General features: G+C 31.9%; 1 protein-coding gene across 1 annotated transcript; it reads left to right on the top strand.

Moving 5' to 3' along the window:
• Nucleotides 1-4,455: 4,455 nt before the first annotated feature.
• LOC117927860 lies at nt 4,456-8,262 on the top strand. The gene is made up of 3 exons (XM_034847557.1): nt 4,456-5,542; nt 6,877-7,009; nt 7,493-8,262. Exons 1-3 carry the CDS (start codon nt 4,793-4,795, stop codon nt 8,038-8,040), a joined length of 1,431 nt encoding a protein of 476 aa, XP_034703448.1. The 5' UTR covers nt 4,456-4,792; the 3' UTR covers nt 8,041-8,262.
• Nucleotides 8,263-14,098: the final 5,836 nt, after the last annotated feature.

Here is a 14,098-nt window from a genome sequence, read left to right as displayed (position 1 = left end):
TATGAGAAACTTGAATTGTGGACAAAATTATGTTTTTTTTTTTTGGGTCAAGGTTATTATGTAATTAGGCTAATTATTTTGGTAAAATAGATATATGCTTTACTCATTTGGAACCAATTGTGTATCAAAACGAGTGCAACTCAATCATTGAATCCTTTGCTTTCCATCTCGAATGAATATATGTTATATATTCAATATTACAATATCAAACATTTAGTAAATCTATAAATATAATGTGAAAAAATAAAGACTAATCTTAAATGAGAAAAATACCTAAGATGTGGGTGAATTGAGTTTAAAAAAAAAAAATCTTTTTAAACACAATAAATTCAAGTACAAGAAAAAACAAATAAAGAGAGACATGGTTAGAGAAATCAAACTCAGATTTTATAGAAGTTCGACACTTCATTGCTTACGTCCACTCTCTTCAAACTCCCAACCGAGTGAGGGTTCCACTAACTTGAAGCTTCAACCAAGTTTCTAATCTCCTTTACACTTTGATTCCGGTTCCAATGAACTCTTACACAATCTCTTCAAGATTCAATTCACTTGAAGACTTTAACACTCAATTAATAAGAAATAATCTTTCAACTTAACTCAACAATAGCTCAAATACAATTTAAGGCTATGATGAATCACAAAGGTGCACTAAAGGATATGCAAGTGAAAATTTAATGCACCAAAAAAGAAATGAGAGTTTTTAAGGCAAGAACAAGTGGGTAGACAAATAAATGTAAGTGCTCTTTTTTTTTCATAAATGAAGTGGAACTCTCTATTTATAGGTTTCTAACCTTGGGAGACAAGAAAAACAAAAAGTAGCCTCAACCGATCGAGCTGAGGGTCGACCGAATCACTAGTCGTTTGAGTATTTAATGTTTTGGCAAGTTACCATTGCTTTGAATGAACTTCGATCGGACCTCCACCAGAGGCCAACCGGGAATGGAATTACCTCGATTGGGAAGAGAAGACTAATGGAAGAGAGAGAATGTTTTTTGCACTCCTCGATCGGACCTTGACCAAGCAAAGGGAACCGGTTGACCAGTACCCTAGTCGATTGAACCGATTGGCCAGTGCCTCGACCTGTTCAACATTTTTCCCCTAAAAACCTATATTTTTCTGGTTTTTTCTCTTCTAATACTTAGGCAAAGTCTTTAGGTAAATTAATATGTCAATTTTAAAGTTATTTGCCTAAGGTTCATTTGATAAAACTCGGATTTTTATGAAACTCTAACTTTAAATAATAAACCGAGTTTTTGAAAGATGCATGAAATGATATGTAAAACCTAAGTGCACCAATGCATTCATCTTACATTTGTTTCCTATGATTAAAAGTCTTTCAAACGTCTTGATCTTGCATCCATTAAGTCATTTAATGAATTTCCAAATTAATACATGAGATTCTTTATAATACAAATCAATTAGTAACTTAATCATGATTTGTTATCATCAAAACCTGATTAGGAAAATCCTTGGGCTAACATGATGAAAAATAAATTTAAAATTCAAATGAGTTGACCACATAAGACTATTGAAGTTATCTCATTCCTACATTGATTAAAGTTTTACAAGTTTCAGTCACAATCACTTGAATTAATTTATATATGAAGGGAGTGAGGGATTTGAATCTATGATATGAAGAACCATATATAGTTGCTTATAAATTGCCATAAATGGTTGTTATTTGATGCAAAAAAAAAAAGTAGTCATTTTTTGTTTTTCTTTCTTTCATTCATCACTTGTGAACAATTTCCTCAAATTGACCTTTTTATTTATTTATTATTTTTTAAATAAAAGCCAATATGGAAATTTGAAATATTCTCAAACTATTTTATATTTTTTCAAATATTTTTTAAAAATAATTTTTGCATGCATTACTTTATTTTCGATCATTCTTCAAATTTACATAGTTAATTTTTTTTTTTTTTTTAAGAAAAGATAATCTTAAAAAAAAAAACAAGTGAAAATAAAATAAAATAATTAAAAAATAGCTATAAAAAACACCATGTTTTTCGAACAATTATCAAAAACTTGTTTTGAAAAGAATTGATAATCATTTTTTTTTATTCTTAAAAATAAAAAACTAACCTTAATTGTTGCCGAACACAACCCATTTCTTCAAATTTTAAGACTTTTTTTAGGGTGGTGTTTGTTTTTTTTACTTAATTTTAAATAGAACCTTAATACTTAATAGTGTTAAATATTAGGTTGTTTGTTTTTGTAGTATTTTATTTCTATTAAGTACTAAAAAGTAAAAAAAAAAACAATATATTATTTTTTCTATTTAGAAAAAGCTACATATTTTGGCTTTTTCTATTTAGTAAAAAATTTATAATAAGTCATGAAAAAGTAGAAAAACAAACAACCTAAATTTTAAAACTAAATTGTTTTCAGCAAAAAGCCAAAAAAACAAACACCACCTACTCAATTTATGCAAGAGTTTTTGTTTTTATTTAAAAAAAAATACATCCAATGCCACCTAAGTAATGGAAATCAATAAAAATTACAAAATAAAAATAAAATTTTAATATTCATATTAATGGCATAAGTTTTCATTCTCCAACAAGTTCTTTCCTAAATGTATCAAATACCATTTCAAAATTTTAAAAATTCTAGGTTTGCACGTGTACGGTTAGATAATATAGTAAAAAATATATATAAATTTCCTTTTAATTATTTAATAAGAATTGTAAGAAATAATTTACTAACAAATGGAATAAAAGTTTTTAAGTATTTATATTTAAAAACATATTATAAATCATATCTAATCAAATTTACTTTTTATTATTTATAAAGAAGCCTATAAAAAAATCACCTATATTTACATTTACAATTAATTATTATTAAAAAATTAAAATTATCTAAGCAAGTACATTAATTTTCAATTATCTTTCCCTTAAATGTTTTTTTTTTTTTTATCATTTCCAATAGGAATGAAAATAACTTCTTATAACATAAATAAACTCATTTTTGTTTTAACTTATAATAAAAATAATTCTCTTTTAATTATATATGACTATGTTTTTTAGAACACGATATTTATATTTAGTTTGTATTCTTATGAACATGACCAAAGTGATATCACTTTATGTAACCGGGCACTTTTATCTTCAATCTCTATCTCTCATTTTTAAACATAAATCTTACATATAAAATCCAATTGTATGTAATATCTAATTGGAGCGAAACATTATGATTTAAAAATGATGTATAAAATTAATCCTATATCCAAAACCCACCCAATTTTAACTACCCTTTTAAGTCAGGCAAAATGGAAAATTAAATATTTAGCTATGACGTAGCTGTCGGCCACCTAAATGTTCAAATTGATTCGATGTTTTACATTGAATACACCCAATAATGAAAACACATGAGAGCGACGTTTCGATGAGTTTTTTTCACCCTGATTTTAATGTTTTCGAAGAAATAGAAGTGATCATCACCACCAACTCTGTCAGCTGGGATGCATGGAACTTTTTTTATTTTTATATTTTCTTCTTTTAAAAGTAATGTTCTGGTGAACTCTCATTGGACATTCGGACATTCTAAGAATTTGAAAAACAAGCGCGTAATATTTCAAAATATTTTTAAAAAATAAACTGAAAATATCCATTAGGATTAAAAAATTTCGGATAAACTCATGCGAATTTGAAAATTGGAAAGAAAAGTCCATTATAATTCTTATTTTAATTTTATTTTTTTTTTCAAAAAAGTGGGGGGACCGAGTATGGCTGGACATTATCATAAGGTGTCGCATTGGGTGCGACACCTAATCCAAGGCCAGACCCACTCCCCACACGCCACGTCTAAAGGTTATACTCCACTGCAAAATATTTCAAATATTTGCCACGTACCTTTGTTTTATATTTTTGGCTTCAACCTTTCGGAGTGGAACTCATCATTCCTCACTCTCCACGCGTGTGCTGCTCCTCCACGACATGCAAAATCAAATCCCGAATCAAAAATCAGAGGCCTCTTCATTTTCAAATTATTTCCTCAATTATTACTTTCTGTTTTCAAATTTGTTTCTGCTAAGACTCCGGTTTTGTTTTTTCTCCAACGGATTACGGAAACAGACTTGGATTCAATTATTAAGAGACCCACCCAGGCTTCTCAAATTATTTGTGCCATCATCAACATAAGTTATTCGAAATACAAGATTATATCAAAGGACCATTCATGTAATAAGATTTTCTAGGGCTTGGTTGGCCAAATGTAGGGTCGGTTTGTTTTTTTTCATCAAAAGAGAAAGCGAGTCTACTTTTATATTTTTTCAATGAGGGAAGGTCAACTAGGGGTCAGTATCAAGTCCAAGATTTGTGAAGAAACATATTTGAATTGTTGTTAATGAACTGTAACTGAACAAACAGAGGATTAAAATAATATAAGTTGAGATTCAAAAAAATAAAAACCATTTGAAGAAGCATCCAAGCTTTTACCTCTCTGCAATTCATTTGCGTTTCTTCATGGCCTCTGCCTCTCTCACCTTGAGATCTTCACCTGAGAAGCTGCCTCCCTCTTTCGTCTTCACTTCAATTCCCTCCCCTTTAAATCTCTCTTAAAGCTGCTAACTTTCTGAGGACATTCAGATGGTGAATTTATGAAAGTTTTCTTTCTTGCTTTTTCATATTCATTCACCATTTTTCTTTAAATGCTCTCTGTTACTCTGCTCATACCAACACACAGCTTTTCACAACCACTCAGCATCTCTGTCTCTGCAATTCCTGCACTGTCCTTTATTTAGCGTCTCTTTTTCTTCTCCAGCTCTTCTTTCTTCAATTCAGTTTCTGAATCCATGGCTTCCGTCGCTCGCTCCGATCCCAAACTCCGAAAACCTTTCCCAAAACCGCTGATGTTGAAAGATTTTCTGTTGGATGACATGAGTTCCTGCTCGTCCAACGGTTTCAAATCGTTTCCACGGAGGCATTGCTGCACAACCGTCCGATATCTTGTCGAGAAGGATTTCAAGGCTAAAGACTCAACCAAGGCCAAGCGACTTTTAAGGAAAAGTCGATCAAAAGCTGCGGCATCGACCACGATCTCCGCTTTGCAGAGAGCGTCCGAGGCCGTAATTAACGCCGTTAAGCTCCTACCGTTCTCTTCCGTTAAGGCTCCGTCCTTTTCCGTAAAAAACCGTTCCAGAAAAGGCATTTTGCCGAGGAGTTTCTCGCGGAAGCTGCTAAAACGGAAGTTCTGGAAGAGAACCGCAGTCGAGGAGGAAATCGAGATCGAAAGGTGGAAATCGTTCAATGACTTTCTAGAGGAAAAACAGAAATCGTCCGCTCACATTCGTCATCATTCCACCACCACCACCACCATAGACTCAACCAGTGCAACCAGTAACAGTAACAGTTGGTCTGACGGGGAATTTACTTTGGATTATTTACAATTTTCCAGCTGTAACTCAGTGAGTTCAGGCGAAAATGATGCCGTTTCAAGAAAAAAATATTTACCGGAGAAGATGGTCAGCAAGAGAGTAGGCGTAGCAGTCGGTGGGGATTCCATGGAAGCAACCTCTACCACCTGCTCAGAAAAAAAGGAGAAGGTAAGAGTTTTAATCAGCTGCTTCGCATGTGTACAATATTCCACCTCCTTGGCCGTTAGTAAGCATCTCTGATTGTTTTGTCAAGCTCTTAAGATTCGATCTCTACTGTTCAGGTTTAACAATCTCAAATCACTAATTCCAATCAAAATACTCTACGTAAACAGTGGAGACAGAAGGGTTTTGATTTTGAGTGGAAGTAGCAATAGTGATAGTTGGAACTAGTAAGGGACACAATAGGGATTTCAAAAATGGAAAATCAGCGAGAAGGGAGGAGAAACAGCTGGGGCGTCATTATATTCACGTGTAGAGTATTTCTTGGGAAGTTTGCAGTACATCTCGGGGCTATGAAGTTTAAATACCATCGAGTGACCCGATGCCTACGATCCCGCCATGTGTTGTCCATTTGCGGGATCGACGGCTTTGAAACTCGCAAGAGTATTAACTTTCATAGTACACGAAGATAATAGATCAGTCCTCTTCCTTTCCGCTTTTCTAATTTACCAAAAGGTCCTTTTCTTTTTTTTTTTTCCTTTTAAAGTAGGCATTCAATCCACCTCTTCCTTTCCGCTTTTCTAATTTACCAAAAGGTCCTTTTTTTTTTTTTTTTCCCTTTTAAAGTAGGCATTCAATCCATGATGGCCAGGGAGAAGAGGTTGGTAAGGTAGGTATATTAATTAAAAATGAGATGGGTATTTTTGGAATATCAATAATTTAGCCCGTGTGCTACCATTTTTGTCGTGGACAAAGGGGCTTTTATGGCTTATTCTGAAGTTTTGGTAGGCTGGATTTGCTGTTTCGGGTATGTAGTGAGTGAAGTTATTATTTATTGATGTTGTCTGTTATTAAATATTAACCAGGATTGCAAAAGGTAGATTTCATATTCTTGTCAATGAGAGGGTTGACTTTGCCACCTCGCTTGGTCTTCGGATTTACTTCTCTCTTTCTTGCCTCTGTTTTATTAGTCCATGGGACGCACGTGATTGCTCTGCACATGGGAGAATCTGGTATATAATTCTGGGCAACCCAAACTTTAGGCCCATTCCCTTGTCGGTGTGGCCCAAAATGATAATGCTAAAGAGGAGAATAAAAGCTTATAGCAGCTTGTTTAATGGTATTGTTAAATACAATTATAAGGGAATTTGGTACATAGGAATATCATATAGAAAAGAGAAATCAAAATTTTAACAAAGATTGAGATTTGATTTTCATAATAATTATTTTTTTTTTCAATGTAAAAAATACCCAAACAAGTTCTTTCCTTATTTCAGCCTTATAAACATTGCCCATGTGTTAGGATATAGATGGATTCGAATTGACTTGATGAATGGTGACAGGAGTGGCCAAACGAGGAGGAGAAGGAACAATTCAGTCCGGTTTCTGTGTTGGACTGTCCATTCGAGGATGAAGACGAAGATGAAGATGAAGAGATGTGCTCCCCTTTCCAACATAGAGTCACTCACATGGAAGGTACGTCTAACTCTCTTCTGCAAAAACTCTTTTGAGCAAGTGGTTGAGCTTGATAAGAAGCTTGAGTGATTGACTTTTTGCAAATCACATAAGGCGCCAAACACTTCACCTGAATGGGCCAGCACACTATGAGAGTTATTTCCAGTAGATCCCACCAACTTCCGCATGGTGGGAGAACCACCATTTAAGGTTCAAACATGGGTTTGTCTCATTCTTTCCCAAATGATTGATTTTGTGTCGTGGACTTACCACCAACCCCATTAGATACGCTCCTCAAAAATATTCTTTTTCTTCCTCCTTTCAACCATCAAATATATAGCTTTCAAAGATGAAAAGAATTGTAACATTTAATGGATAAAAACTACTCCGACATCTAATTTGGTTTCTTTTTAAAGATCATTAAAGATGTAGTCACAAATCCAGGCCATTCTTGCTAGCCTCCTATACGTATCTGACAAATTGTTATATATGTTTGATGGACAGGAACCAAACAGAAGCTTCTGCAGAAGATTCGGCGGTTCGAGAGTGTGGCTGAACTGGAACCCGTTGACCTCGAAAAGAGAATTGCACTTTTGGAGTTGGACGATGAACCACTACATCAGTCCCCCGCGCAGCCGTCAATGTCTATCCACCACCGCAATAAAGACGAAATGACCACAGAAAGACAAGCCCAAAATCTACTCAAGCTTATCAAGGCAGAAGTTCCATCAGACAGCTCTAAATTCAATGCAGACACCCTACTGTTAGATTTCTTTAAAGAGAGAATCATGGAAAGGCATGAGAATCCCAATGCAGATGAATTCAACCAGGAGTTGCTAAGGGTAACAGAAGACTGGATGAGTGGGCACCACAGAGACTTGTTGCTGGGATGGGAGGTGCAGAACCACAGAAAAGCTTATATCAAGGACATGGAGGAGAGAGGCAAATGGAGAAAATTGGAGGAAGAAAAAGAAGAGGTGGCTGCTGAAGTGCAGAGTGAGGTTTTGACTTATCTGTTGAATGAAATGTTCTTTGAGCTCTCTACAACTTAGGCGATAAAAGTGGTAAAACTCGGGGTTGTTCTCGTCATTCAAAAGCAAGCAGTGGGCACTGGCTAGAATGACTAAAGCCACCTCAAGGCTGCTACTTAAGTAGTTAGGCCGATTTTGTTTTTTTTTTTTCCATCGCAGCTGGACCATCCATTTTCCTTTCCTAGGAAAAAGATGGTTAAATTTTGAAATATTTGGAGAACACGGGGTTGTCCATTTTTTATTTGTTGTGAGAATATTTTATCTTTTGCTTTTTCCCATGCTCATGCACTCAACCTCTTCAAGGACTGCCCGGTGTACGGACACGTGATAGCTCCGTCTCGTGAGCCTGTCACCAGACTTAGGCTGCTCCAAGCACGTATCCGGGGTGAATTCTGAACCCAAATATATATATATATATATTTGGGGCTCCTTTTGAAAATTAGTTTTAAACTTCAGTTAAAAATTATATTTTTAATACAAATTCATAAACCACATCCTGGAACTGAAAGCTTTAGTTTTTGCAGAAATCGCAATTTCAATATGTGATTTCAAATTAATTTTTAAAAAATCAAAGTAAGTTAAACGGAAACCTACAAATTGTTTTTATTAACCTAAAGGGATAATTAAACCCAAAATTCTTGAGTGTTGGACATGTAGAGGTATCAATAAGAACTTTAAATAAGATTATGATATCATGTTAGACTAATTCAACATAAAAGTAATTTAACTCTTAAAACCAATGTATCAATGAGAACTTTTGATTACAAAAGTTCTAATGATCTTTCTTTTTCTTTTTTTCATATAAATACTATCTATTTTGGTCTTGATGAATCCTCGTAACTTAAAATTTGTGTTATCTATATAAAGTAACAAAAATAGTTTTTGATACTATATATATAGTGAGTTAGTTTTAATCATGTAAACACGTTTTAAAATTATGAGGGTCCATTGTGCTCACAACAAATTCACATATGAGAGAATGAGTTATTATGAATAGTATCGATCGCTTATAAGTTTTCAACTCCACTATGAGACTATGTTTAGCCCCATAAGGAGTGTTTGTTTATTTGAGTTGTCTTGTAATCTCATGGAATACAATGTAGATGTTGTGTTTGCTTAAGGGATGAATGAGATATCCCATGTCACCTCGAAAAAATAAAATAAAATTGCTTCCAATACTATAGATGTAGTGAGCTCCCTCTTAATGATGTAAACACCACACTAGAGGGAGTGGATTGTTACACATGATACAATACCCCATGTTAAAAGTTAGAAAAATACATTAAAAAGAGCTTTGAATTATTTAAATATAATTGTTTTAATTTTAGATTGAGCTTAAAATATCCCAACAAAATTTGTTTATGCAACAAATAAATTGGTATTCACCTTTATATTTAAACTATGACTTGAAAATAGATAATATTTATATTTGTAATAACACACTCTCTCTTATATAGATATTGTCCGTTATGAACCTATTGAACTCTGAGTACTTTAAAACGAGTTTACATAATTAAGAAGAATCACTACACATGTTATTTCAGAAGTTCTTTCTACACAAATACGATGTCATGGAAATATCATAATTGCTCCTCATGTAAATATACATCATGTAAAACAACTTTAAAACACATTTATGTAGTTAATAGGAGTTCATTACATATAATGCAAAAAGCTTATTCCCCAAATAGATATTTGATATCAAATTCACCACTCATACAAATAGAATGTCTTATATCCCACTAGATTGTAAGTCACTCAAACAGACAAACGTCTTTTGAGGGACTAGATAAACATAGTCCAACATCGACCATGAGGATCGATTCTATTAGCATTTGTAACAATTTGTTCCTTCCAATATAGATGTCGTCCACTTTAAACCCAATAAGTTTTCACAACTTTAAAATGCATCTACATTGTTAACAAAACCTATATATACATACAAACATAACATCCTTATTATGTGACTTGTGTCTCACAAGATTGCAATGCTAAATAAACAGACATATCTTGCAGTGTTAAACAGACAAATACTTCCAACAAAGTTAATGATTAGCTCTAATATAATTTGTAATGACTAAAGTCTTCAGGTTGAAAATCTTACACCAATCATCATGAACTTAATTCATTTGTATGAAGGAGACGAAAATCTCAAGTTAGTTCCATCATGAACCACGCTAAAGACAAAAACCATCACAAGATTCCTTCATAATTATACAAGCGAATGACATAAAGACACATGCAAGGGAAAGAGTATAAATAGAACAAAGAGAAAAAAAAGGGGACACTTAGTGACAACAATAAAAATCTATTTCATTTTTTGTAGAAATTGTGGTTTTAGGCTTAATGAATTCCCACGGTTTTAAAATGAATCTACATGATTAAGAGAAACTTAATACATATATGGATGACGAGCCCATAACCCACCGTTTTAAGGATCGAAATTTGGCTTTAATACCATTTATAAAACAATCCACTTTATTCAATACAGATATTGTCTATTTTTTGTCCAATAAACTATCAAGATTTTAAAATGTGTTAACATAGTTAAAATGAATTAACTACATGAGATGATATAGGATATTGCATAAGTATATGAGATGATGAGTTGTCAAGGCTTTAGAGGAAAGTGAAATGAAATAGAAAGGAAAAGAATTGAGAGATTAGCAATGGTGTTTATACGATAGAAGTGCACAAATATTTAAAATTTAAAGAAGATTTGGAAAACTTGAAAGCAATGTTTTGAAAATTGGACCAGATCAATTGGTTCGACCAATTCAATCACCAACCAGTGGGCTTTCTATTTCAATCCTCCATCTTAAACCGTTTGACGATTAAACGAACCATAATACTTGAACCAGTGGTTGGATTGGTGAACCGCTTGAAGTAACGATTAAATCGGTGAACTATTTGAACTGGTGATTGGACCGGTGAACCACCTGGTTAGAGTGATTCTTTATGAACCAAACGATTCAATTCCTCTTCTTCTTATATTCAAACAAGCTCAAGTAAAAGCCTAATCTTCTCATTTTCTTTCATAACAATCTAAGTAAAAGCCCAACGATTCTTCATGAATAGAACAATTCAATTCCCCATATCTTCTTTCATACAAACATTGCTAGGTAAAAGCCCAACCTTCCCCTCTTCTTTCATAACGGCCCAAGTAAAAGCCCATTCTTTCATTTAATAGTTTTTAGGCAAAAACCAACTCATATCGCCACTTAGTGGGATCTCTAGTTGAGAAAAGGATATGGCACACTTCTTGGCGTTTCCATATGCGTTTCTAAAAAGATTTATAATATTAAATAAAAATAATATAATATTTTCTATAATTATAAAATTAGTTAAAATTAAATAATCAAATTTTCTTTCATTTTGAATACATTCACAATAAACATTACCCATATTTCATTTAATAAAATTAAAAATATATTAATTATCTTTCATTATCAATATAACCGCATTTAAATATTATATATATTTTATTTAATAAAATTTAAAATATTAATATATTTATATTTATATTTGATAATATAAAAAATAAAAAATAAATATTATTGATTTTTAAATTATTTATATACATATTTTATTTTTTATTATTTTAAATTTTAATCATATATAAACTATATATTTATGAAATTATCGATTCAACTACAATTCAATTACCAATTTGACTATTGAATCATGAATAGATAATTTTTTCGATTCAACTAATACAATTCTGAAAACATAACTTGAAAGAGGATTCAAGACTTAAATGTTTTTTATATTTCATCATGGAGAGAGGTTGGACAAGGTCCTCTTTGAAGGCATGTTACAAGTGGAAGAATAGGGAGACAATTTAGGAGAGTGAGGTTGCTCTTGTCAAAAAAAAAAAAAAAAATCAATATGATTGTAATAGGAGGTGAAATTTGGTTTGATTATGTGAAAATTCAACTTTAATTTGTTGATTTTTCTATTTCTTTCTTTGATAAATAGTTTATAATTTCAACAATTTTCTCCTTTACCATTTTGACTATAAATAGATTATATTTAAAAAAATTCATCTTTATTCAACAAAAGGAAATCATGTTCTAACTAGCTTTCAATTATAATTATCAAATTGTGATCTTTATCCAATTTGAAAAGTCTTTGATAAAAGTACAAAATTATGCAAGTCTTTACCAAACTCTTGAATATTCTCCTAAGGAAATATGTAATTATATTTAAGCATTACATGAAATGTAACATATTTAATATAACAAAAAATTATCGCATTTAGGTAACAATGTTTTGTTTTTTTTTTTTTTTTATAAAATAAATAAAAAAATAAAAGACAATACTCTTATTTAGTATTTACACATGACGACACTTCCTCCAACAAGCTGAGCATGAGAAAGCCGTTAATTTCCCCCACAAACACAAAATGATGTTTTCATTGACATTCTTGTACTTGAACATCCACCTAGGCACCTAGGAACATGGCATACCATGTAACATTTGTTGACAGGTTGATTCCATAATTATAATTATTTTGCATACTACACATGATAATGACATCATCGTTACTTTCGTTATTGTTTGTGGATTGAGAGTTTCTAAAATAAGATATCAATAACGAGGAACAATAATAATGATGATGAAAAACCTAAATAAAATAATTTATAAAAAATTCTATTAAATAGATACTTTTTTTTTATATCTAATTAAATTTTTTTTTAAAAAAAAAACACTGGTGGCTATGCTATAATGGTAATAATCATGGTTTTATTTCTTTACGAAAAGACAAAGAATCAGATCAAAGTTTTAAAGAAACAGAAACGTAAAGAATGCTTTTATTTTTTAAGCCTGAACAAGAATAGATGAAATTTGTTGAAAATAATATAAGGATGATAATCATGCACTGACAGTGATGATGGATCGACAGTAGTTGAGAAATAAAATAATCTAAAATCGTGGCATTTAAGTGAGGTGGGCCAGCCCAATCCACAGATGTCAAGCCCTTTTTCACATGGCCCATCTCCAGCCTCTCTCCCTTTTTCTTTTTCATGTTTATATACCTTATCCTCAAATTTGCTGGGTTGTGAATGAAAGTAGCAGTCTCCAACAGGACCCGGTCTTTATTAAGCCCATTTGAGGGTCTGCACTGTGGAAATTGTTGCATTCCGTATGCGGAGTGCGGAACATTGGCAAATCCCAGTTTGCCAGCTCAGGTCCCCCACCCGTGGCATGGTTCGGACACCTGGCAAAAAAGAGAAAGGTCATGAGGAAGCTTCCAAATGAACTTCCCTGACTCACGATTTTTGCATTAGCTTCCAAATCATCCCCCTCCCCCCACCCCCACCGCCCCCCACCCTCCCCCTTTTTTTTTATTTTTTATTTTTTTCCGTACATACTTTATACTCAGATTTGCTTCACTCGGGAAACGAGAATCTCTTCCAAAATATCATCTCGCCCCGGCTTTGTAATAGTCCAAGGTTGGACGCTGTTAGATGCATTATGTTGATTCGGGAGACGCGACAATTTCCATGACCAATTCAAAGGTGAAGGTTATTAAAGAGCGCAAAATTGTTATAATTTTATTCCGATAAATAAAAAAGAAAATCACCTGTATATTTTACAGATTTTATTCAGATATAAGTAGAAATATAATAAAAATATATATCTCATCATTATTTTACATAAATATTTATATTTAATAATTTAAATTAATTTTAAATTAAACTATAATTAATTTTAAAATTTATTACTTAATTATTATTTTACTTTAAGTCATAATATTAAATTATTTTATCAAATATACTTAATTTAATTAATGATTTAAATTAAATTATTTTAAGTGATTAAATTGATTTACTAATTACCTGCTATATTAAAATTTATATTAAAAAATAAATGAATTTGATAAAATTTATTGGTCTTAACAGATTTTTTTAATTAATTTAGATTATGAAATAATTTGAAATGCCTAAACTTAGCTTTTTAGATTTTATTATATGATCGATGTGTTTAACATTTTAGTAATAAAATTATTTATATTATTAAATTTTAATTAATTTTTTTATATGTTTTAAACTTAGAAAATTTAGAAAAAATAATA

The sequence above is a fragment of the Vitis riparia genome, chromosome 2 (genome assembly GCF_004353265.1).
Source record: "Vitis riparia cultivar Riparia Gloire de Montpellier isolate 1030 chromosome 2, EGFV_Vit.rip_1.0, whole genome shotgun sequence".
Classification (NCBI taxonomy): domain Eukaryota; kingdom Viridiplantae; phylum Streptophyta; class Magnoliopsida; order Vitales; family Vitaceae; genus Vitis; species Vitis riparia.
The sequence above is the reverse complement of the archived record's forward strand: the minus strand, read 5'-3'. Positions and strand labels throughout refer to the sequence as shown.